A 24,118-nucleotide genomic window follows, 5' to 3' on the forward strand; every position below is an offset into this window, starting at 1 on the left:
AATTCCTACAGTTATGTGGCAAACTGGACAGACAATGCAAAAAATGATACTCCGCCAGTATTCGCTTACTGCTGAGGACGAATTTCCTGACTTTGACATTGGTTAAGTTAAGTACGTATAGGTAGTAATAAGTATATAGTTAGGTAATAAGTAGTAGTATGATGTTACAGTAAAAAAAAAATATATATATATATATATATATATATATCTTCACAAGGTCGTTACATCAAAAGTGCTCCTGTGGCCTTGGTGCAATCAGAGACTCAGTTTTTGATTTAATTGTTTAACTGTTATTTGTATGTTCTAATCTTATTTTCTTTATATCTTTAAAAAAAAAAAAAAAAAGTAACTAGTTAGTTATTAGTGTTGATTCCGCTGTGAATACTACGTTCACTACTACATTCCTCTTGGTGAGTGGATATGTTCATAGATCCTTAGAGTGTAAAGGATCTATGATATGTTTGTATCAAGACTCACGGTAGTGAGTCGCGCGGCCAGTAAAGCAGAAACGCGCGCCGCAGACAATAAATGACGCAACCACTACGTGAGGATTTACAAGAACGAACGTTGTCAAATTCGGCCTTCCTGTAATCCACCCGTCACTTACGCTATCCCTCTGAAACTCTGGAGTTGAACTCATCGTGTCACTAGTAACTACCACACAAGCAGTGAAGCAAATCCTTGCCGATTGTTTCGTGATCGAGGTTGCCGACATCAAAGGGGAAGTTTAATTTTTTTTTTAATCGCATGCGGTTAGACGCAACCGCAGGTGTATGCTTTGCGTTCCTTTGTGCATTCCGAACATTGATCGCCCTGTTATCGCTTCAGTATTCACTCAATCACCTCAAGATTCACATCATAGATTTCACCATACATGATTACCCTACAGTCGTGATTTCAGCACCAAACGAAGTTTCAGTCGTCCTCAGTCGACCTAGAGGCCAAATACAAATCCCAGATTGTTGTTTTCCGCAATACTCGCTTGGCATGTAGGGCAATGTGTCTTTAAACTGTTCTAAAAGTTTCGTTCAGATTGAAACATTTGTTTTCGAGAATGGCTAGTTTGAAATTTGAATTTAGTCGCCCCCACGTCATTTGCTCTCTAAGAATTTTACTCGGAATTTAAAGAATGACGCAGAGCACAACTGCGGTCACTGGGTATTGATGAACTGGCGCTCTATGTAGTTAATCAGTACATATAGCCACCAAGAAGTGTGCTGCCATAGATTATAGTCCATAATCTATGGTGCTGCATACCATCCTTCGTTTTGAAATTAGTCGCCCCCACATAATTTGTCCTCTAAGGGCGCGGCTTAAAGAATGACACAAGAGTACAACTGCGGTTACCAGTTGTTGACGCAAGCTGTGAGTAATTAGCACATGTAGCTAGCTTAAAAGGAAGTGTGCAAAATCGCCTAATACAATTGTCACCATGCATTATTGCATTTTATAGCACCCCCACACAAAATTACACATGTAATTACAACATACAGAGGAGACACATGAATACCAAACACTTTTCACAACAATAATGTAAGAATTGTAAAATAATGACTGTAATATAACTGCTATGCAAATGTTTTCCAGTGGCCCGCCATGGTAGCAAGTCTCACATGACGGCATGTATATTCATCCAAACACAATGGGAGTAACGAGTAAGTATGATGACAACAAGTTGGTATGACTCCATTTGTAGAATCCAGATGAGTGGGTGTGGCTCCAGTATGTCTAAACAGTTAACAAACATTCCTGTTATAAATACGTGCTAGAGTTGAAATATAATAGTATAGCATTTAAATGCAATAATACATAGTCTCCATTGCATCACTATCAAACGACACTAAGTGGAGGATATTGTTGCATCTCTAGTATGTACACTCTATCAGTACAGCCTGTCTTAATGGCCACTAGTATAGAAAGACAACCACTCTTGAAAAGCCAATTCCAATTGAAAATTTACACACTGTTACCTGCTGAATGAGTGAAGGTGGCAATAAACCAGTTCCACCGTAATTTATACACGTGATCTGATTCTGTATATTCTGTCAGTGGATGAGATCCACTTGGCCAGGACAAAATGTGACTCAAGTGCCCTGGATGATCCATGCTCAACCAACTTATGACCCAGTGGCACAATGGAACTGACTATTTATAGAGAATACAATTATATTTATTTCTAAGATGTGTGGATGCGTGCACACATTACAACACATTACATGTACATACAAGACATGCTACGTACTGTTTTAGCATTTCAAGTCACCACATTATACACGTACCAGTCAACAATGCTTCATAGTGCCCATCAGTAAACCTGAAGAAAAGTTACGAAAAATAAAAATTCACATAAGTACAATGAAACCTCATTAATATGGCAGGCTGTGGGACCAAAAAATTTGGCCTGAATAACAAAGTGGCCTTATTAATGAGGTCATAAGTAATGCTTAGCTATATTTGGGACCTACTAGAGGTGGCCAATATAATGAGGTGGTCTTATTAAAGAGGTGGCCACTAAGTGAGGTTTCACTGTACATATAGTTCACAATATTGTGAACAATATTAATGGTTAACAATATACACTGAAACCTACAGGTCACTTCTTGTGGAAGATTGCTCTCTACACAAAATGACACATTCAGAGATCAAGACTAGAGTATGCATCTGCTGTCTGGGATCCCTACCACGTCGGAGATATTTCAGAGTTAGAGAAAGTACAACGAAGAGCAGCGCGCTGGGTGTTGAATGACTATGGCAGATTCAGTTCAGTTTCTCTAATGTTGGATCAGCTGAAATGGCCTACATTACAAATTCGTCGGAAATTATCTAGGTTACAAATATTGCATAAGATACACTACCAACAGTTATCACTCCAAATTCCTCATTATTACTTACCAAAAACACGACCAACAAGACAATACCACCATCTTCACTATATTTTACCTACCTCATCCACCACGGCATACCAAAACAGCTATTTCTCAAGAACAATAAACGAGTGGAACATACTACCAACTGACACAATTGAAATTGCAGATACTGATCTATTTACAGCTAGACTCCAATCATATTATTGTACCTAATGTATTTGTTTATGTGATTCCTGAGCACACCAGCAGGGCTGACTGCTCAGTAAACAATAATAATAATAAGACACACGGTAGTGTGTCGTGCGGCCCAAGAAGCCGGCGCGCCACACCGTGAGTATATTGACAGGAAGAACGAAAACGTCATTTTCACACCTTTGTATCTCGGTGATCACTTATCTGATTGGAACCAAATTTGCTACACAGTTGCCCGCCAGCCAAGGGAGTCTACATTCCAAATTTGAAGGAAATCGCTCCAGCCATTTCCGAGATACGAGCTGCCAAAGTTTGGTTTTTTTTTCTTCGTTTTTTTTCTTCTTCTTCGTCTTTTCGCACACTTGCAAAAATTGCTATAACAAGCAAACACGTACTCCGATCGCCTTGAAATTTGGCAAACAGAAAGGGAGTCCAAAGGCGAATCCAAGCATCAAATTTGGTACAACTCCGATGAATGGTTCAGGAGTTATGACCGATTATTCGCGTAAAACAAGATCGATTTGTTGTCACGCCTACAGGGTAAACCGCTTCATGGAATGAGTTGAAAATTGCTATGTAGATGGAGTAACCATCGTAGGAGTGCCTTTTGGTGGTTTGAAAGGAATCGAGATAAAGACCACGGAGATATGACACAAAACCCGACCTGTGTCAAAATTACGCGTTACGCGATCGATTTTTATGGATAAAAAACTATTAGTTTTCGTGTCTATCAGGCAAACCGCTTAGAGCAATGAGCTGAAAATCGGTGTATAGCTGGAATAATCTTCATAGAAAGTCCTTGCAGTAGTACAGAAGAATTGGATTACAAACCACTGAGTTATGATTCGAAAGCCAACTCCATGTAGCAAATGCGAGATCGAGATACTCTAATAGAACAGTCACCCTAATAGAGCATTCGGCTAATTTATTTACTCCATTATACAATTTTATTACATCACAAGTTATTCTGTAGGGAGTTCAGCTGCAAACAGTTAATCTTATAGACAGTTCAGCAAGAAGACAGTCACCATGTGGAGAGTTAAGCAAATATATCACTATAGAGATTCAGAACATTACAAGTCACACTGAAGAAAGTTCAGCTATAAACAAGTCATGCACTGTGTAGAGAATTCAGCTACAATTAAGTCACTCTCTAGAGAATTCAGTTACACAGAATTCAGCTACACACAAGTCACTGTGGAGAGAGTTCAGCTACAAACAAATTACCCTTTAGAGTGATCAGCTACAAACAAAACACTTTGCAGGGTGTTCAGCTGCAACAAATCAACCTTTAGAGCGATCAGCAATGAACAAATCAACACAAATCTACCTGTACAGAGATCAGCTAGAAACAAATCACCCTGAAGAGAGTTCAGCTACAAAAAATCACCATGTAGAGACATCAGCTAGAAACTAGACACAATGTAAGGAGTTCAGCTACAAGCAATCACCCTGTAGAGAGTCCAGCTAAAACAAATCAACAACAACAAATCACCTTATAGAGAGTTCAGCTACAAACAGATTACCTGTAGAGAGATCGGCTACAAACAAATCAACCTGCAGAGAGATCAGCTACACACAAATCAACTTGTAGAGAGATCAGCTTCAAACAAATCATCCTGTAGAGAGATCAGCTAGAAACTACACACAATGTAAGGAGTTCAGCTACAAACAAATCACCCTGTAGAGAGTTCAGCTACAAACTAGACACAAAGTAAGGAGTTCAGCTACAAGTAAATTACCCTGTAGAGAGTTCATCTACAAACAAATCAACCTGTAGAGCAATCAGCTAGAAGCAAATCACCCTGAAGAGAGGTCAGCTACAAAAAATCACCCTGTAGAGAGATCAGCTAGAAATAAATCACCCTGAAGAGAGGTCAGCTACAAAAAATCACCCTGTAGAGAGATCAGCTACAAACAAATTGCCCTGTAGAGAGATCAGCTACAAGCAAAACACCCTGTAGAGAGTTCAGCAACAAAGAAACCACCATGTAGAGAGTTCAGCTACAAACAAATTACCCTGTAGAGAGATCGGCTACAAACAAATCAGCCTGTAGAGAGTTCAGCTAAAACAAATCAACCTGCAGAGAGATCAACTACAAACAAATCACCTTATAGAGAGTTCAGCTACAAACAAATTACCCTATAGAGAGATCGGCTACAAACAAATCAACCTGTAGAGAGATCAGCTACACAACAAATCAACTTGTAGAGAGATCAACTACAACAAATCACCCTGTAGAGAGATCAGCTAGAAACTACACACAATGTAAGGAGTTCAGCTACAAATAAATCACCCTGTAGAGAGTTCAGCTAAAACAAATCAACCTGCAGAGAGATCAGCTACAAACAAATCACCTTTTAGACAGTTCAGCTACAAATAAATTACCTTGTAGAGAGATCGGCTACAAACAAATCAACCTGCAGAGAGATCAGCTACACACAATTCAACTTGTAGAGAGATCAGCTACAAACAAATCACCCTGTAGAGAGATCAGCTAGAAACTAGACACAATGTAAGGAGTTCAGCTACAAGCAAATCACTGTGTAGAGAGTTCAGCTACAAACAAACCAACCTGTAGAGCGATCAGCTAGAAACAAATCACCCTGAAGAGAGGTCAGCTACAAAAAATCACCCTGTAGAGATATCAGCTAGAAACCAATCACCCTGAAGAGAGGTCAGCTACAAAAATATCACCCTGTAGAGAGATCAGCTAGAAACAAATCACCCTGAAGAGAGGTCAGCTACAAACAAAACACTTTGCAGAGAATTCAGCTACAAACAAATCAGCTTGTAGAGAGATCAGTTACACACAAATCAACCTGTAGAGAGATAAGCTAGAAACAAATCACCCTGTAGAGAGTAGCTACAAGCAAAACATCCTGTAGAGAGTTCAGCAACAAAGAAACCACCATATAGAGAGTTCAGCTGCAAACAAATCACCTTATAGAGAGTTCAGCTACAAACCTGTAGAGAGATCAGCTAGAAACTAGACACAATGTAAGGAGTTCAGCTACAAGCAAATCACCCTTTAGTGACTTCAGCTACAAACAAATCAACCTGCAGTGAGATCACCTACAAAAAAGCACCTTGTATAGAGTTCAGCTACAAACAAATTACCCTGTAGAGAGATCGGCTACAAACAAATCAACCAGTAGAAAGATCAGCTACACACAAATCAACTTGTAGAGAGATCAGCTACAAACAAATCACCCTGTAGAAAGATCAGCTAGAAACTAGACACAATGTAAGGAGTTCAGCTACAAGTAAATCACCCTGTAGAGAGTTCAGCTAAAACAAATCAACCTGCAGAGAGATCAGCTCAAATAAATCACTTTACAGACAGTTCAGCTACAAACAAATCACCCTGTAGAGAGATCAGCTAGAAACTAGATACAATGCAAGGAGTTCAGCTACAAGCAAAATCACCCTTTAGTGAGTTCAGCTACAAACAAATCAACCTGCAGTGAGATCACCCACAAAAACGCACTTGTACAGAGTTCAGTTACAAACAAATCACCCTGTAGAGAGATCAGGTAGAAGAATTCACCTTGTAGAGAGTTCAGCACCAAAGAAACCACCATGTAGAGAGTTCAGCTGCAAACAAATCACCCAGTAGAAAGATCAGCTTGAAGAAGTTACCTTGTAGAGAGTTCAGTTACAAAGAAACCATCATATAGAGAGTTCAGCTACAAAGAAATTACCCCGTAGAGAGTTCAGCTAGAAGAAGTCACCTTGTAAAGAGTTCAGCTACAAAGAAACCATCATGTACAGAGTTTAGCTACAAAGAAACCACCTGTACAGAATTCAACTACAAACAAATCACCCTGTATAGAGATCAGCTAGAAGAAGTTACCTTGTAGATAGTTCAGCTACAACAATTCACCCTGTAGAAAGATCAGCTAGAAGAAGTCACCTTGTAGAGTGTTCAGTTACAAAGAAACCATCATGTAGAGAGTTCAGCTGCAAACAAATCACTCTGTAGAGAGTTCAGCTACAAAGAAACCGCCATGTAGAGAGTTCAGCCTCATACAAACCACCTTGTAGAGAATTCAACTACAACAAATCACCTTGTAGAGAAGAAGTTACCTTGTAGAGAGTTCAGCTACAAAGAAACCATCATGTAGGGAGTTCAGTTACAAAGAAACCACCACGTAGAGAGTTTAGCTGCAAACAAATCACCTGTAGAGAGTTCAGCTAGAAACAAATCACCCCGTAGAAAGATAAGCTGGACGAAGTCACCTTGTAGAGAGCTCAGCTACAAAGAAACCATCATGTAGAGAGTTCAGCTGCAAACAAATCACCCTGCAGAGAGTTCAGCAACAAAAAAATCACCCTGTAGAGAGAGTTCAGCTAGACGAAGTCACCTTATAGAGAGTTCAGCTACAAAGAAACCATCATGTAGAGAGTTCGGCTACAAAGACACCACCATGTAGAGAGTTTAGCTGCAAACAAATCACCTGTAGAGAGTTCAGCTAGAAACAAATCACCCCGTAGAAAGATCAGCTGGACGAAGTCACCTTGTAGAGAGCTCAGCTACAAAGAAACCATCATGTAGAGAGTTCAGCTGCAAACAAATCACCCTGCAGAGAGTTCAGCAACAAAAAAATCACCCTGTAGAGAGAGTTCAGCTAGACGAAGTCACCTTATAGAGAGTTCAGCTACAAAGAAACCATCATGTAGAGAGTTCGGCTACAAAGACACCACCATGTAGAGAGTTTAGCTGCAAACAAATCACCTGTAGAGAGTTCAGCTAGAAACAAAATACCCTGTAGAGAGACCAGCTAGAAGAGGTTACCTTGTAGAGAGTTCAGTTACAAAGAAACCATCCTGTATATAGTTCAGCTACATTTCAAGTCACCCAGTAGAGAGATCAGCTGCAAAAAAATATCCTGTTGGGAATAATGGGCATGTAATAAATATATGTATATAATTTGTATAATTACTAATAAAATCAAAAATAATTGAAGTACTAAAATTCTTCTTTAAGTTCTTTTCTTCTTCCTGTAGTAAAGAAAAAAACACATGGGTTAAAAAAGCCCCAAAGCCAGCCATAGGCCGGCTTTGCAGTATACAAATACAAAAAGAAGTGATATCTAATCAAAAACAGCCAAGCTGTAAAAAAAGGTGCGGCCCCCAAAAAGGCCATGGTGAAAAAAGATGTGAAATCCAAGGTGGCGGCCAAGAAATGGCTGTGATGGTAGGTTAATGGTTACATTTTAATAACGATAATTCAGGTGAATTTTGTGCCGCTTGGTCTTGGCACCAAATTCACCTGAATTGTTGTTATTAAAATGTAACCATTAACCTACCACCACAGCCATTTCTTGGCCGCCACCTTGGATTTCACATCTTTTTTCACCATGGCCTTTTTGGGGGCCGCACCTTTTTTTACAGCTTGGCTGTTTTTGATTAGATTGTATTTAGATAGATGATACAGTAACGCATTGTGACTTCAATACTCGTGATGTGTCACTGCTAGGCAGCAACCATATACACGGCACTGCCACATCGCACTTGCTTGCAAACACAATTTTGCTAAAGATTTTACAAATTGATAATTAAGGGGTGTCGCAACTAGTTGTTTCGCTCACAAGACTGTGTGGCAGCTGTTTCCCTTCTGTACAAGTGGCCACCAAGACAGGTCCACTGTGGATGAAAGCCAGGTATTAGATATTTGGTATTTCATGTGTTGAAGACATTCCAGGGCTTCTGGTAGTCTCAAATCTCACCATAGTTTAACTCAGGCAGTGTTGTGGTCACCACTAAACTACTGGAATGCTGTGTTATGTTCATCTTATGCTTGGCTACTATATTGTAGAACTGAAATGGATACTCTGAAAAATATATCCTATGGATAATGACTTCATCACTTTCTTCATCAGGAGCTTACAAGGACCAATAGTGAAACTTTTTACACTTGGGGCTGACAGTCAACTGCCTATGTCTGAAGCAGTGCTTTTGGTGCTCTAACAGATTGGCTGCCCCCTTGCTGCCAGCACTCACTGTCTCATACGCTGTCATACACTAAATCCATCTCTATAGCCAGTTAGAACAGCATGCTTCTTACCTTTTTTTAAGACTGCATAATGCAGCCACCTCTTTAAAAGGCAAGGTCAGAAAATTTTGTCCCTACGGCCTGAATAATGAACAGTTTTCACTGTACTATTAGTGATTAGTGATCATGGGGGATTATTTATTAAGATACTAAGATATACAAACGCTACAACCTCTAAATATAGCAGTAAATTTTTTACTCTGGTCCAATGTCTCGTAATAATCGTGACTTCGTGAGAGACTCTACTGTGACAAATACATGCAGTGGCGGATCCAGGATGCCCCAAATGCCCCCCCTTCACGAAATTGCATACAAGATCGAGATACTCTAATAGAGCAGTCAATTACTCTAATAAAGTAGTCACAATGTTCATGAGGCAGTGTAGCTTACCTATGAAGCTATAAATAGGATTTTATTTTACGTAACAGACGTGATATAGTTGGTAAGGATAACTAGCTATTATTGTTGCGACCTTTTTTTTTTTTTTTTTTTTGGTCTTCAACTGGTTTTCAGTAAGTTTTTTTGGTCTTCAACTGTTTTTGAGAAAGGTGCCCCCCCTCTTTCCAAACTCTGGATCCGCCCCTGACATGTTTATCATGATGTGCTAATCGCCTTTTTACAATTAAGTTTTACAACACAAATACATGTATAGTTAAACTCACCAATTGCGACTAAATCCCTTCAACACGAAAAGACAAATAATGAGACAAGTAATGAGACAACCTTGGAGACAACAGCCACACAAGCCTATTCTGGTGCGTTTATTTAGTAGTAATATAAATTTTAAAGGCGTTTATTTACAACAGGACATAATTACGCGCCCATCTATTGTCTCTGTGCGTACTTGCCTTTTCTTTACTATTCTCATTTCATTTCACAAGATCTCTTGGCAGGGGCGTAGCTTCTTCACTTGAATTAGTCAATGCTTGAAGTAGATCGAGATACTCTAATAGAACAGTCACATTTCTACAAGTGCCATAATATTATTATTATAATATTATTGATTAGCAAAACCCATTGGGTAAATCGCTAATGTACAAAAACAAAATTTTAGTGTCTATGCATTTTGCAAACGGTTCTTGAAAGTAAGTAAGTCTATATTGTCAAGATCTTCCATATCTAAATTGATCCAGTCTGCATGCTGGTATTATTATTATTATTATTATTATTATTGTTACTGAGCAGACAGCACAGCTGATATGCTCAGGAAAAAAAAAGCAATCATAAAATGAATTTAGCTACGTAGTTACAAAGATTACAGTTATTGGGTTCCATACAATGTTTGCAGTATTGATCTTGGTAAGAAAGAGTTACTATATCGATTTGTTCTGGCATACAACTGTAATAGCTTCAAGGGATGGTTTGCCCTGGTACTTGTTGCAGGAGATAACACTGGCAGATACTGATTTGGAACATAAATTAATTTGTTTACAAACTTAAACAACAGCATCAGACGTGCCTGTTTTCTACGATCTTCCAGTGTTGGCCATTGTAATTCCACTAACATTTCAGTTATGCTGTCCCTATGATTCCTTCTCCAAGGTCTATTTAACACGAAACGTGCAGCACGATGTTGTATCATCTCTAACTTGTGAATGAGTGATTGTTAATGTGGATCCCAGATAGAAGAGCAGTATTCAATAGATGGCAAGACGATCCGTATTTTTATATTGTAAAGTCTGTAAGTAGCTAGTAATTTAAACTATACAATCCGATGCTAAGCAGAAGTTGTAACTATGCTAAATATTGATTGTTGTGTTACAGCTGTTTTGTGACTGCTCTAATAGAGTATCTTGATCGATTCAATGCAGTACAAGATGAAAGGCAAAGTGTTGTTAAGGGTTTACTAGTTAAAATGGGTGTTAGTTGACTGCAGTTGCATGCCACTAACAGGGCCGTCCAGAGAAATTAGAGGGCCCAAGGAAAAGAGTTAAAGAGGGGCCCAGGGGCAAGGAAGAGTCTAGATCCTGACTGCTCTATTAGAGTATATCGATCTTTCTTTAAACAGGTATTCAAGTGGCCCCTTTCGGGCTGTGGTAGGGGGAAAAATACTCCAGTTACCTCCAATGTGGGCGGCCCTGGCCCCTAAAATTAGTTATATTTTAATATTCTGTCACTGTAATCTGGGTTTCTGTCAAAACCATGGAAACTCACCTACTGTTATCAACAGTGCATTGCTTATTCTAACAAAAAATATTGAAATCCCATCCAAAAATAGCTTATAGCTGTAAAAAAAGTGCGCGTCCAAGTAAAGCAGAGTTAACTACGACAAAAAGTAATGATATCATAATGCGGCCATGTGCGAGGTGTGCAAGTTGTAAAATTAATATTAGCTAATCAGATAATACAATGTTATTGTTAAAGTGTTAATGAGAACTATGTGATGCTGCTAGTTTTTAAGTGTGTGAGCATCTTCATAAATGCCACATAAATTTAATTCTCAATAAAGCAATGTGTATAGATTCTCTGATAGTAATAAATAGTTTGAGTTTGGCCGCCTTTCCTGTATACAGTAATGCTACAAACAAAGGAAAGGTGGCCAAACTCAAACTATTTATTACTATCAGAGAATCTATACACATTGCTTTATTGAGAATTAAATTTATGTGGCATTTATGAAGATGCTCACACACTTAAAAACTAGCAGCATCACATAGTTCTCATTAACACTTTAACAATAACATTGTATTATCTGATTAGCTAATATTAATTTTACAACTTGCATACCTCGCACATGGCCGCATTATGATATCATTACTTTTTGTCGCAGTTAACTCTGCTTTACTTGGACGCGCACTTTTTTTACAGCTATAAGCTGTTTTTGGATGGGATTGTCCTTTACAGATTACTTAAGCATGTTATACTTTATGTACTAGTCTCACCTGGCTAGACCACTTTAATTTATCTTTGTAGGGAGAAAAATGGGTGTGGTCCAGTTTGAATAGTCGCACTCATTCTGGACTCACCTCTAAGCATGACATCACTGCTTTTGCACGTGTTAGTCCTACTGTGTCATATTATGTGTCTCACTGTGTCATATTGTATGTCTCACTGTGTCATTTTGTATGTCCCACTGTGTCATATTGTATAGCCAATCACCATCATTGGTACGACACTTTGATAGACCACCACCATCCGAAGTGTAGGTTAAGAGTGATGTATCAAGTATTATGTACAGATGATTTAGTTTGTATGTATGTTCGGGAGTCCAACAAATCTCGCATAGCCAGACTGACTAAGCCTTCGCTATTGACCAACATGCTTGTTTTGTATTCTGTTGTGTTCAAGCAAACACTGTGCCACATTTTAAAGTATAATAGTCTCAGAACTTAAACAGTAAGAAGAGAATGGCTTTGCCAATTTGCACCAAGCAGTGGAACTTCCCCTGAAAAAGTTGGTCTAGCTATGTGAGATAGGAGGGTGTCCTGATATTCAAAATGAAATATAAATTCATTACAGTGGAACCTGTGTATTAAAGACACCTTGGTATCAACCAAAAATGTCCTGATTATTAAGATGTCCTTATTTTCCAGGTCAGTTTACATGTAAAAGCTGGTACTTTGGGGCCTCAACTAAGTGTCCAGGTTATGCAGGTATCCTCTGTAAAACAGTAGTTGTATATTCATTCAAACCTCTCTAATCCAACACCTGCATAATCCAGAATCCTCTCTAATCCGACCAAAATGTCATTTACCAACATTTTTGTATAGAAAACAACCTCTGTAATCTGACAACTCTGTACCCCATATTCCGACACAAACTTTGATTCTCTAGACTTGGAAATGCATTGTTTTTGACCTTTGTAATCTGACAGAGAATAATAGCGGCATTAGAATAATCACAGAAAATAATTTTTAAGCAACCAAAGTATTTAATTGGTTGACAGTAATAGAAAAAAGCTGTAATACTTACAAATTCTAAAATTAATTCATGTTAAAAACATTGTGTGATCTGTTTTACCTGTTATTTACTGCATAATCTGACATATTGTATAAAGTCGGATTACAGAGGTGACTTGATAATCCAACAACCTCCTTGATTCAGCAAAATCTATGGCTCCCATTGAGCGTCACATTAGAGAGGTTTGACTGTATACTGTAAAACAATCATTGTACAAACTGTTTGCTCATGGCTAAAATGACAGCTAACAGGTATGTGCAATATGTTTCTGTAAAATTAATTATTGTATAAAGCCTACTTTGTGTCTGGTAACTTTTCAGGTGTGATATGTGTAGAGCAACCCTCTATGAGCACAATGATCTAATTCATGGAAATTTTGGCACCACAATGGTGTAACAAATTTTGTATTGCGAAATGCAATAAAAGACATATATCATGACACATGATAGATACCTCAGATTTTGTTGGAAAAGTAGTTCATGGAAATTTAAATGAGCTATAGAAGAAGGAAATTGGAGAAAATTTTAGTGCATCGATTTTTTAAATTCCACGTAGGGCTACTACAGTAACTGAGTGTCATGTTCGTACAGGTATGTGTGAAGGTCATCCTAGTTGATTACAGTGTTTATAGGGATTAGTGTGCTTCAAGGATTCCATCTATATATGTATTCCTATTCATAGTGTGGGTGGCTACTGAAAGTTTTATGGTGTGTACTCCTGTTTCTACAGTACCTACACGATGTGATGGAGAAGGCTACACTGCAGGAGAAAACTGTGGTCTCCCCTGGAACTTACATCAGTGATCAAGCTTATCCTTTATATGAACGAGATAAGTGAGTCTACATGTGTGTATAGGTAGGCTACAGTACATTACACATGCACACACACATATGCATAATAAATATTAATGCTACACAGTACACACATACAAATGCACACACACACACACAAACACACACGCACTGTTTTTACACTATGATGACTAAAATACTTGAATTTGGCATTTTCTGGTTATACCCTGGTGGCTAAATAAAACCAGACCAGTGAGTGATATGAGATCAGCCATAATTTGAGACATTTATGATAAATTACTGAAATTTCTCTATAATTCATCCTCAGAGGATCTACGAAATTTTCTTGGAGGAAGCAACAGCAGCCTGTATGTACCTCATAGATTGTCAAGTTTCACTTTGTCATGCTACACGTTCCAGTGGTTGTCTGGTAAAATGGCAATCATAGCTGTAAACTGGCATTACAATGGATGTTCATTACTGTACACAAACAAAGAATGTTGGGTGTAATCACATACATATAGTTAAAGAATCTGTGAATAATTCTACACTGTGTGTAGTAAGTGACCAATCTACAATGAATCATTTTTATTATAGACTAAAGTCTCCATCACACTATACGAAAGTATGCAGCTTACTTTTTGGTCTCTTGTATGACTTAACTGAAATCATACCCATAGTGCTAAACATTATAGAGTTATGAAGGCGTGAGCAGAAAATTTGGCATAATAGAAAATCTAATCCAAAACAGCCAAGCTGTAAAAAAAGTGTGCGGCCCTGAGAAAGGCTATGGTGAAAAAAGATGTGAAATCCAAGGTGGCGGCCAAGAAATGGCTGTGATGGTAGGTTAATGGTAAAAATTTTAATAACGACAACTCAGGTGAATTTTGTGCCAAGACCAAGCGGCACCAAATTCACCTGAATTGTTGTTATTAAAATTTTTACCATTAACCTACCATCACAGCCATTTCTTGGCCGCCACCTTGGATTTCACATCTTTTTTCACCATAGCCTTTCTCAGGGCCGCACACTTTTTTTACAGCTTGGCTGTTTTGGATTAGATTTCACTTCTTTTTGCATTTGTATACCCCAAAGCCGGCCTATGGCCGGCTTTAAGGCTTTTTAACCTGTCATTTTTTTCTTTACTACAGGAAGAAGAAAAGATGAAGCAGAGTGATTTCTTTGTAGCTGACCTCTCTGCAAGGTGATCCTTCTAGCTGATCCCTCTACCGGATGACTTGTTTGTAGCTGAACTCTCTACAGGGTGATTTGTTTGTAGCTGAACTCTCTACAAGGTAACTTCTAGCTGAACTCTCTACAGGATGACTTGTTTCTAGCTGATATCTCTACAGGGTGACTTGTTTGTAGCTGAACTCTCTACAGGGTGATTTGTTTGTAGCTGAACTCTCTACAAGGTAACTTCTTCTAGCTGACCTTTCTACAGGGTGATTTGTTTGTAGCTGAATTCTCTACAGGGCAATTTGTTTGCAGCTGAACTCTCTACATGGTAGCTTCTTTGTAGCTGAACTCTCTACAATGTAACTTCTTCTAGCTGAACTCTCGACGGGTGGCTTGTTTCTAGCTTATCTCTCTACAGGGTGACTTGTTTCTAGCTGAACTCTCTACAGGGTGATTTGTTTGTAGCTGAACTCTCTACAAGGTAACTTCTTCTAGCTGATCTACTTTTCTACAGGGTGATTTGTTTGTAGCTGAATTCTCTACAGGGCGATTTGTTTGCAGCTGAACTCTCTATATGGTAGTTTCTTTGTAGCTGAACTCTCTACAGGGTGATTTGTTTGTAGCTGAACTCTCTACAAGGTAACTTCTTCTAGCTGATCTTTCTACAGGGTGATTTGTTTGTAGCTGAATTCTCTACAGGGCGATTTATTTGCAGCTGAACTCTCTACATGGTAGTTTCTTTGTAGCTGAACTCTGTACAACGTAACTTCTTCTAGCTGAACTCTCTACAGGATGACTTGTTTCTAGCTGATCTCTCTACAGGGTGACTTGTTTGTAGCTGAACTTTCTACAGGGTGATTTGTTTGTAGTTGAATTCTCTACAGGTAATTTGTTTGCAGCTGAACTCTTTTACATGGTGGTTTCTTTGTAGCTGAACTCTCTACAAAGTGACTTCTTCTAGCTGATCTATCTACAGGATGACTTGTTTCTAACTGAACTCTCTACAGTGTGATCTGTTAATAGCGGAACTTTCTACTGGGTGATTTGTTTGCAGCTAAACTCTTTGCATGATTGTTTCTTTGTAACTGAACTCTCTACAAGGTGACTTCTTCTAGCTGATCTCTCTACAGGATGACTTGTTTCTAACTGAACACTCTACAGTGTGATCTGTTCATAGCGGAACTTTTTACTGGGTGATTTGTTTGCAGCTAAACTCTTTGCATGATTGTTTCTTTGTAACTGAACTCTCTACAAGGTAACTTCTTCTAGCTGATCTCTCTACAGGGCAATTTGTTTGTAGCTGAATTCTCTACAGGGTGATTTATTTGAGCTAAACTTTCTACATGATGGCTTCTTTGTAGCTGAACTCTCTATTAGGTACCTTCTTCTAGCTGATCTGACTACAGGGTGACTTGTTTGTAGCTGAATTCCCTACAGAATAACTTACAATGTAGAGTAAATTATAAATGCAGCTGGATGCTTTATTAGGGTGACTGTTCTATTAGAGTATCTCGATCTCGCATTTGCTGCACCTAGTTGCCTTTTGAATCATAACTCAGTGATTTGTAATCCGATTCTTCTGTACTACTGCAAGGACTTTCTATGATGATTATTCCAGCTACATACTGATTTTCAGCTCGTTGCTCTAAGTGGTTTGCCTGGTAGATACGAAAACTAATAGTTTTTTTATTCATAAAAATCGATCGCGTAATTTTGACACAGGTTGGGTTTCGTGTCATATCTCCATGGTCTTTATCCCGATTCCTTTCAAATCACAAAAAGGCACTCCTGCGATGGTTGCTCCATCTACATATCAATTTTCAACTGATTCCTCCAAGGCGTTTACCCTGTAGGCGTGACAGACCTTCGACCTTATTTTACGCAAATAATCGGTCATAACTCCGTGAATGTTCATCGGATTCCTACCAAGGTTGGTACGGAGATCCGCCTTAATGAGCCCTTTAAGTGTGCCAAATTTCAGCCAAATCCGAGCACGAATTCGTGTTTTATGGCGAATTTTGCGAAGTGTGCGAAATGAAGATGAAGAAGAAAAAAACGAAGAAATTAAAACGAAATTTTGTTCGCTCGTATCTCGGAAATGGCTGGAGCGATTTTCTTCAAATTTGGTATGTAGACTACCCTAACTGGGCGGCACGTCTCCAGCAAATTTGGTTCCAATCGGATAACGGATCACAGAGCTACATAGGTGTGAAAATTGCGTTTTCTTTCTTCCTGTTAATATACTCACGGTGTGGCGCGCCGGCTTCTTGGGCCACACGACACACTATCGTGTGTCTTGATTCTATAGAAACGAGTTTGGTCTGGGATGTGCAGACATGTGGTCGCGCCTACCCAGTGAATCAGCATTTGAGACAATTATGATAAATTACTGAAATTTCTCTATAATTCATCCTCAGAGGATCTACGAAATTTTCTTGGAGGAAGCAACAGCAGCCTGTATGTACCTCATAGATTGTCAAGTTTCACTTTGTCATGCTTCACGTTCCAGTGGTGGTCTGGTAAAATGGCAATCATTGCTGTAAACTGGCATTACAATGGATGTTCATGACTGTACACAAACAAAGAATGTTGGGTGTAATCACATACATATGTGACCGGATTTGCGAAAAGGTACCTTTTCACACAAAATTTGACCCATTTTTGGACTTCAAAGCTTGATAACTTTTTGATCATACCATATAATTGCTTGAAATATTCAATGAATGTAGCCACAGTATCTGGCTACATTTTGATACTAAGAGCAAGTTATAATTGGTATAAGGAGTCAAGTGTTACATTATTTTGTTTGTGGTATGTCAAATGTGTGGAAAAGGTACCTTTTCGCAAATCCGGTCACATATAGTTAAAGAATTTGTGAATAATTCTACACTGTGTGTAGTAAGTGACCAATCTACAATGAATCATTTTTATTATAGACTAAAGTCTCCATCACACTATACGAAAGTATGCAGCTTACTTTGTGGTCTCTTGTATGACTTAACTGAAATCATACCCATAGTGCTAAACATTATAGAGTTATGAAGGCGTGAGCAGAAAATTTGGCTAAATAGAAAATTCCATAGAAACGAGTTTGGTCTGGGATGTGCAGACATGTGGTCGCGCCTACCCAATGAATCAGCACTGCAGTGCACCATTACTCATGGAAAACAACAGCACTTGCATGTGTCCAGTTCATTAAAATTTTCTTTGTCTACTTTGTTTTCTTTTTCTTTTCCTTGATCTTAGTTGCCAAGTTTAGAGCAGCTCTAGCCAAGTTATGTATGTAGCACTGCTAATAAGAGAAGAAGATAAATGCATTTCTTTTGTGCGTGTTACTTTCACAAAGGAAACCTTGTGGTTACTTAAGGAACTAAAATAAATTTTTGCAGCATCTTTTAATGTTATTTTAACACTGTTTTTTAATCTCTGGCATGTTTGTTTTGTCGGTTAAGTACACATTGCATAAACCCTTTTAGGTATTATGGCTACTCCATCTATGGTATGTTATTGTATGCCTATAAAATTCCTTTGTCTACTTACCCCCCGAACCTTGATCTTAGTCGCCAAGTTTAGAGCAGCTCTAGCCAAGTTATGTATGTAGCACTGCTAGTAAGAGAAGAAGATAAATGCATTTCTTTTGTGCGTGTTACTTTCACAAAGGAAACCTTGTGGTTACTTAAGGAACTAAAATAAATTTTTGCAGCATCATTTAATGTTATTTTAACACTGTTTTTTAATCTCTTGCATGTTTGTTTTGTCGGTTAAGTACACATTGCATAAACCCTTTTAGGTATTATGGCTACTCCATCTATGATATGTTATTGTATGCCTATTAAGTACAATGTACACACCACAAATTTAATTTACACAGACATGTAAAATAAACAATCTAGTACATACAGTATGACTATCTAAACACTTCATATTTTTTGAATAATGGATAACTACACTAGCTGTCGTAGCTGATTTTGAAAACTCTAGTATCACCTTTACTGATACCAGCACAAAATGGTTGCAATCATTGACTATCAGTTTTGCATTGAAATTAGCCATAAATTTGTCAGTCTGCATTCTAGAGCTAGACACTTGTATGTACAGTAGCATAAAGAATCCACACAGTGTTCTATATAGTGGGCTTGCATGTTGGGAAAGCACTGCATATTTGTATTATTCTAGTATTTTTAAAAAGGCAGTGGTTACTGAACCGAAAGTTGGTTCAATAAGCTGGACTCGCTATTGAATACTTAGACAAAAAGGGTCACTAAATGAAAAAAACACCTCCAAAACTCAGCCTGCAGCTGGGTTTGAACCCTGGATTACTGGAACTGTAGCCAGTGTGCATGCCACTGTGCTACCACTACTAGCTACCCGTTATCCCTACTTTTCTACCTTATAAATGTTACTCACGTATTAGTCTCACTATATACAGTAAGAAGAAATGCAACCTGAATGTGAAGAAGAAACCAAAGCTGAACCTATCAACTCGATATACAAAATTTATAGCAACACCATAAAGAAAGTGACATCTACTAAATACCTCGGTAATACCAGCGCTACCAGTGCGGGTGCATGTAATAAACATGAGTTACATGAAAAGGGTTTAAGTAAACATGAAAATGGTCTAAGTAAACATGAAAACAGTCTAGTAAACATGAAAAGGATCTTACTCTAAGTAAACATGAAAAGGGTCTAAGCAACTTACAAAATCCACCAAATCCACCACAAAAAGGGTCTAAATGGATGTTGGCAAATATGGTGACACATTAGATAATGCCAAAATCAGACGTGGTGACACATGAGATATTACCAAATTCAATGGCTGAAGTTCAACTAAACTGCCTTGCCATGCCTTGATACTATTTAACTCAAACCCACAATGAGGAGCATTCGTAATTATGTCAAGTGTAGGCTGTCGCTGGTAGCAAGACTGTGGTACATTGTTATTACTTGTTGTCATGAATCATTTCACCATCCAAAACAAGTTAGCTCTTGACTTTGTGACTATTATAATAGTAGCAGTTCTTATTGTGGCAGAAATTTACCCCCATTATGCCAGCATTATGCTGTATGCTTTTCATCCCCTACAGTGTATTATGCCTAAAATTATGCCGGCATAATCAAGGCAAGTCTACTACAACTGAGGTGCAGTGATGTTATGAATAAGTACACTATTTGCATGTGTCAGTATGCATATGTATGGTGACAACATTATACCATCATGGCATGCAGTAGCTATGTACTGGGTACTCAGATCTAGTGCATTGGAGGTATGTATATATGTATATAGCTTCCATTAACATTTATGGTCACATGTACATACAGTAGCTATGTACTGGGTACTCAGATCTAGTGCATTGGAGGTATTCAAATCTAGGACACTATAAGTATTACACCAAAAAATTATTTTATGCGGCAATGAAATCAAGATGTTTTATTTTGCTTTGTACTGTATACCACAGCACATAAAAGGATACAAACATAAACAAAAGATGACTTCAACAGTTTACATGTGCATGCTACTTTCACAGATGAAACCTTGTGGTTAATTAAGGAACTTAATTAAATTTTTGCATCATCTTTTAATGTTATTTTAACACTGTTTTTTTTAATCTCTTGCATGTTTGTTTTGTTGGTTAAGTACACATTGCATAAACCGTTTTAGGTATTATGGCTACTCCATCTACGGTATGTTATAATTGTATGCCTATTACGTACAATGTGCACACCACAAATTTAATTTACATAAACTTGTGAAATAACAATCTAGTACATGCAGTATGCAACATAACTAACACTTGATATTTTTTGAATAATGGATAACTACACTAGCTGTCATAGCTGATTTTGAAAACTCTAGTACCAACTTTACTGATACCAGCAGCAATCATTGACTATCAGTTTTGCATTGAAATTTGTCATAAATTTGTCAGCCTGCATTCTAGAGCTAGACACTTGTATGTACAGTAGCATAAAGAATCCACACAGTGTTCCATATAGTGGGCTTGGGAAAGCACTGCATATCTGTATTATATATATATATATATATAGACCAGGCCTCCAAAAACAGGGCATGTGGGCACATAAAATTTGCATATACTTTTTCAAACTTTCATTACCCATAACTTTTTATGAAACTGTGCCATGGTCAACATGCAACTTTTAGCCTTTGTAACTGCTAAAAGTTACAGAACAGAAATATTCTATTCCAGCACTGAGATATGACCTGCTATGTGACAGGATCAGTTTGTGCCCACATGCTCTGTTTTCGCAGGCCTGGTCACATATACATGTTGTTAGCTTAGCCTATCTGGAAAAGTTACATGCATAATGCTTAATCCCTCATATGTTGAACCTCATTGATATCGCTGCCCACAACTATAAAACTGAAACTTGCTGATCATTGCAAGAGAACATTCCTTTGGTAATATGATATAGTGAGATAGACACTGATGGAAGCCATTGGATATAATAAATTTATCTTCTTTGTAACAATGGTACACAATTTCTTATTCCACCATTAATTCATGCATAACACAGGTCACAGGAAAGTATTGTAGAAATTTGATTCTGTTCTACGTATAGGCTCTTTATAATCACTTCTACCAATCAATACAAGACATTTGAAACACCAAACATATATACTGCATTTAATAACTGGATAGCATTGGTACACACAGTGCAATATTGTCTACTGTGTACATACACATGTAAAAATGTATGCATATTAAGTTAACTAAAAATGCATTATTTTTTCAAAAAAACATGTAGTGTACAGTATTATTATGTGTTTGTTTTCTGGTATAGCAATTGGTTGGACGATAGATTTGGATTGAGTTTAGTAACTCATATTATGTTCATTATTTTGTAAGTGAGAGCTATCATTTCTTCCACATTCACAATCTCTGTTTGAAGGAATCCTTTGGTCCTGATCTGTAAGATGGTTTTTAATGTGCCCAACCCCAAACTTAAGGAAAATGACTGATAATAAACCTAATATTGAAGGAAACACCAAATTTTGCAATTGTTGAAAATTGTTAATGCTGCCAAAAGTAAAGATGAAAACAATTGCAGTGACAATACATGCAATTGAGGCTAGACCTGTCCAACTTGCAAAACAAATGCAAAATCCGAACAAAGCTTTCTGTGCCTTTTGTTCTGGTTTTTCATTTGCTTCAACATCTTTAAACTCCCAACAAAGGTAATCACCAAAGAGGATAAACAAGCCAAAAAATACAGAAAAATATCCAACAACCAGCATCACCAAACAAATGTAAACAAATCCAGTCTGAATAGGGTCATGAATAATGGCCAATAGCATGTAAGGAGCAAAATAACTTCCTAGATAAATAATATTTACTGAAATTACAAGTGGTAATGATATATGAAGGTTGTAGTATGCGGCATCATTCTCTTTCGTTTTATTATCACACCAAGATATTAGTACATATCCAATTGTGTATAAAATTGTACCCATTATCATTGTTAATAGAGAAAAAACTGTGTGATAAATTGGTAAAGCTTGGTCATCACTATTTGAGCTGTAGTCCGAATCATCCACATCACGGTTGTACAACACTTCATTTCCATACTGAATGTACGTAACATCTGATATAATGTGGAAAATGAATAATGCAATAGTTATAGTCACATTAGTTGCAAGTGCTGATGCTATAATAGTATTTTTAACATGCTGTCCCTTTATGGTTATCTTTGTAGTAACAAAATCAATTTCATCATTTCCATTCATGGTCGGCTTTGTAGTAGGAGTATCAGGTTCACCATGTCCCTCTACGGTCAGCTTTGTAGTAGGAGTATCAGTAAGAGCATTAATCTCAAATGAATCAGGTTCATCATTATTAGGTGGTGAATCAGATGCTGAACTTGAACTTTTGAGTGGCTGTTCCTTTATGGTTGTCTTTGTAATAAGAGTATTATTCAAATAATCAGGATTTTTACTTGGATGTTTCTGACTTGGGATTGTATCCATTATTGTAATGTCCTTGAGATTAGCAGCTTTAGTAAAAGAATACATTTTACCATTGAAAAAATAAATAATTATTACAACAAATGTTAGTATTAATGTTATAGGAAAGAGTATTGCAAGTTTAAATACATCTACAAGAACTTTGTAATTGTCATCATCATTACTTTTGGTATGAAAATAATTTGGGTTTTTGAACTCCACAAACTGTCTGCTGCTATAGTTTGGCACTGAATAAACTTTGATCTGTAAGAAAAGTATATTTAACAACATACTTTTGCTATTGTGTGTACTCATTGCTTACCAAATAAGTTAAACGAGACAACAAGCTGTTGTAAGCATCACTGCAAAGACAAGGTAAATCAACTACAACACTTGTTTCAGGTACATTAATTGCAAACAATGTAAACCAAAAAAGTGGTGCTGGACCAAGCAAATAAAGTGGTGATTCACTCCAGATATATTTGGTATTATGGCTGGTACAGTTTTCACTGGTGTTTCCTGTGGTATAATTGTATGATTTCATAATTTGTGCATTGTACGTTATTCTCACAAACATAGCAACTTCTCCACTAGTCTGGAAAAACGTTTCTGTGAGTCTGTCCACTATATTAGGAGAATTCAAAATGTATGACTCTAGTTCTTTATATTTCCAAATACATCCAGCACTTGCACTGCAATTGCTTTCCTTGGAGCAATTGTTGTTCCATGTCATTTCCTGGGCATTGCATATTCTACACAATATAATAATCACCAAAATTTGTTGATAGAATCTTTGCAACATAACTGCATGTTTAAGACAATTCAACTCACAAATGAACACCATGTACTACAACTACAGTACATGCATGCAGACAAATTCTATATATACACTTTTGTAACTGTGTACTGGATAAACATAGAATTTTGTGGTTTACTATAGGATGTTATTTCTCAGACCAAAGTAAACTCTTGTGTTGACACTAGTTAGCCACATAAACTGTGAATAGTGTAATTCACACTTCAGTGATATCAGACAATTCATAAGATTGATTGCATCAGAGGCAATATAATAATGTTTTGCAGTAGACTGGTCATAATGTCCTGTCATGTGCAGGCTTGATCGGTTGTGGTAGGACAGAGTGGGACATTTCAACTAAGAGTTAGATG

At 37.6% G+C, this 24,118-nt stretch overlaps 1 protein-coding gene and 2 long non-coding RNA genes across 4 annotated transcripts; 1 reads left to right on the forward strand and 2 right to left on the reverse strand.

Annotated features, from left to right (window-relative positions):
* Window positions 1-28: 28 nt before the first annotated feature.
* Window positions 29-13,922, forward strand: LOC136267760 (uncharacterized). The gene is made up of 3 exons (XR_010706753.1): window positions 29-111; window positions 12,210-12,260; window positions 13,127-13,922. It is a non-coding gene; the product is annotated as an uncharacterized lncRNA (long non-coding RNA).
* On the reverse strand, window positions 1,255-10,032 carry LOC136267750 (uncharacterized). The gene is made up of 3 exons (XR_010706752.1): window positions 9,781-10,032; window positions 2,243-2,314; window positions 1,255-1,728 (listed from the first exon to the last, which is right to left on the reverse strand). It is a non-coding gene; the product is annotated as an uncharacterized lncRNA (long non-coding RNA).
* A 7,795-nt stretch (window positions 13,923-21,717) lies between the features above and the next one.
* Window positions 21,718-23,794, reverse strand: LOC136250848 (uncharacterized). 2 transcript variants are annotated; one of them, XM_066043195.1, is made up of 3 exons: window positions 23,274-23,794; window positions 23,137-23,215; window positions 21,718-23,001 (listed from the first exon to the last, which is right to left on the reverse strand). In XM_066043195.1, the coding sequence occupies exons 1-3, from the start codon at window positions 23,751-23,753 to the stop codon at window positions 21,824-21,826; spliced, it is 1,737 nt and encodes a 578-aa protein (XP_065899267.1). In that variant the 5' UTR covers window positions 23,754-23,794; the 3' UTR covers window positions 21,718-21,823. The 2 variants fall into 2 exon arrangements, with proteins under 2 accessions (XP_065899267.1, XP_065899257.1); XM_066043185.1 differs by having other exon boundaries at window positions 21,718-23,215.
* Between the last annotated feature and the right edge of the window lie 324 nt (window positions 23,795-24,118).

The sequence above is a fragment of the Dysidea avara genome, chromosome 1 (assembly GCF_963678975.1).
Source record: "Dysidea avara chromosome 1, odDysAvar1.4, whole genome shotgun sequence".
Classification (NCBI taxonomy): Eukaryota; Metazoa; Porifera; class Demospongiae; order Dictyoceratida; family Dysideidae; genus Dysidea; species Dysidea avara.

Bases quoted from the DNA above. Each gene is read 5' to 3' on its own strand.
- LOC136250848 (XM_066043185.1), bottom strand. From the start codon at position 23,753: ATGTTGCAAAGATTCTATCAACAAATTTTGGTGATTATTATATTGTGT. The intron at 23,216-23,273 runs GTAAGCAATGAG...CTTTTCTTACAG, and splicing joins TGTCTCGTTTAACTTATTTG to ATCAAAGTTTATTCAGTGCC.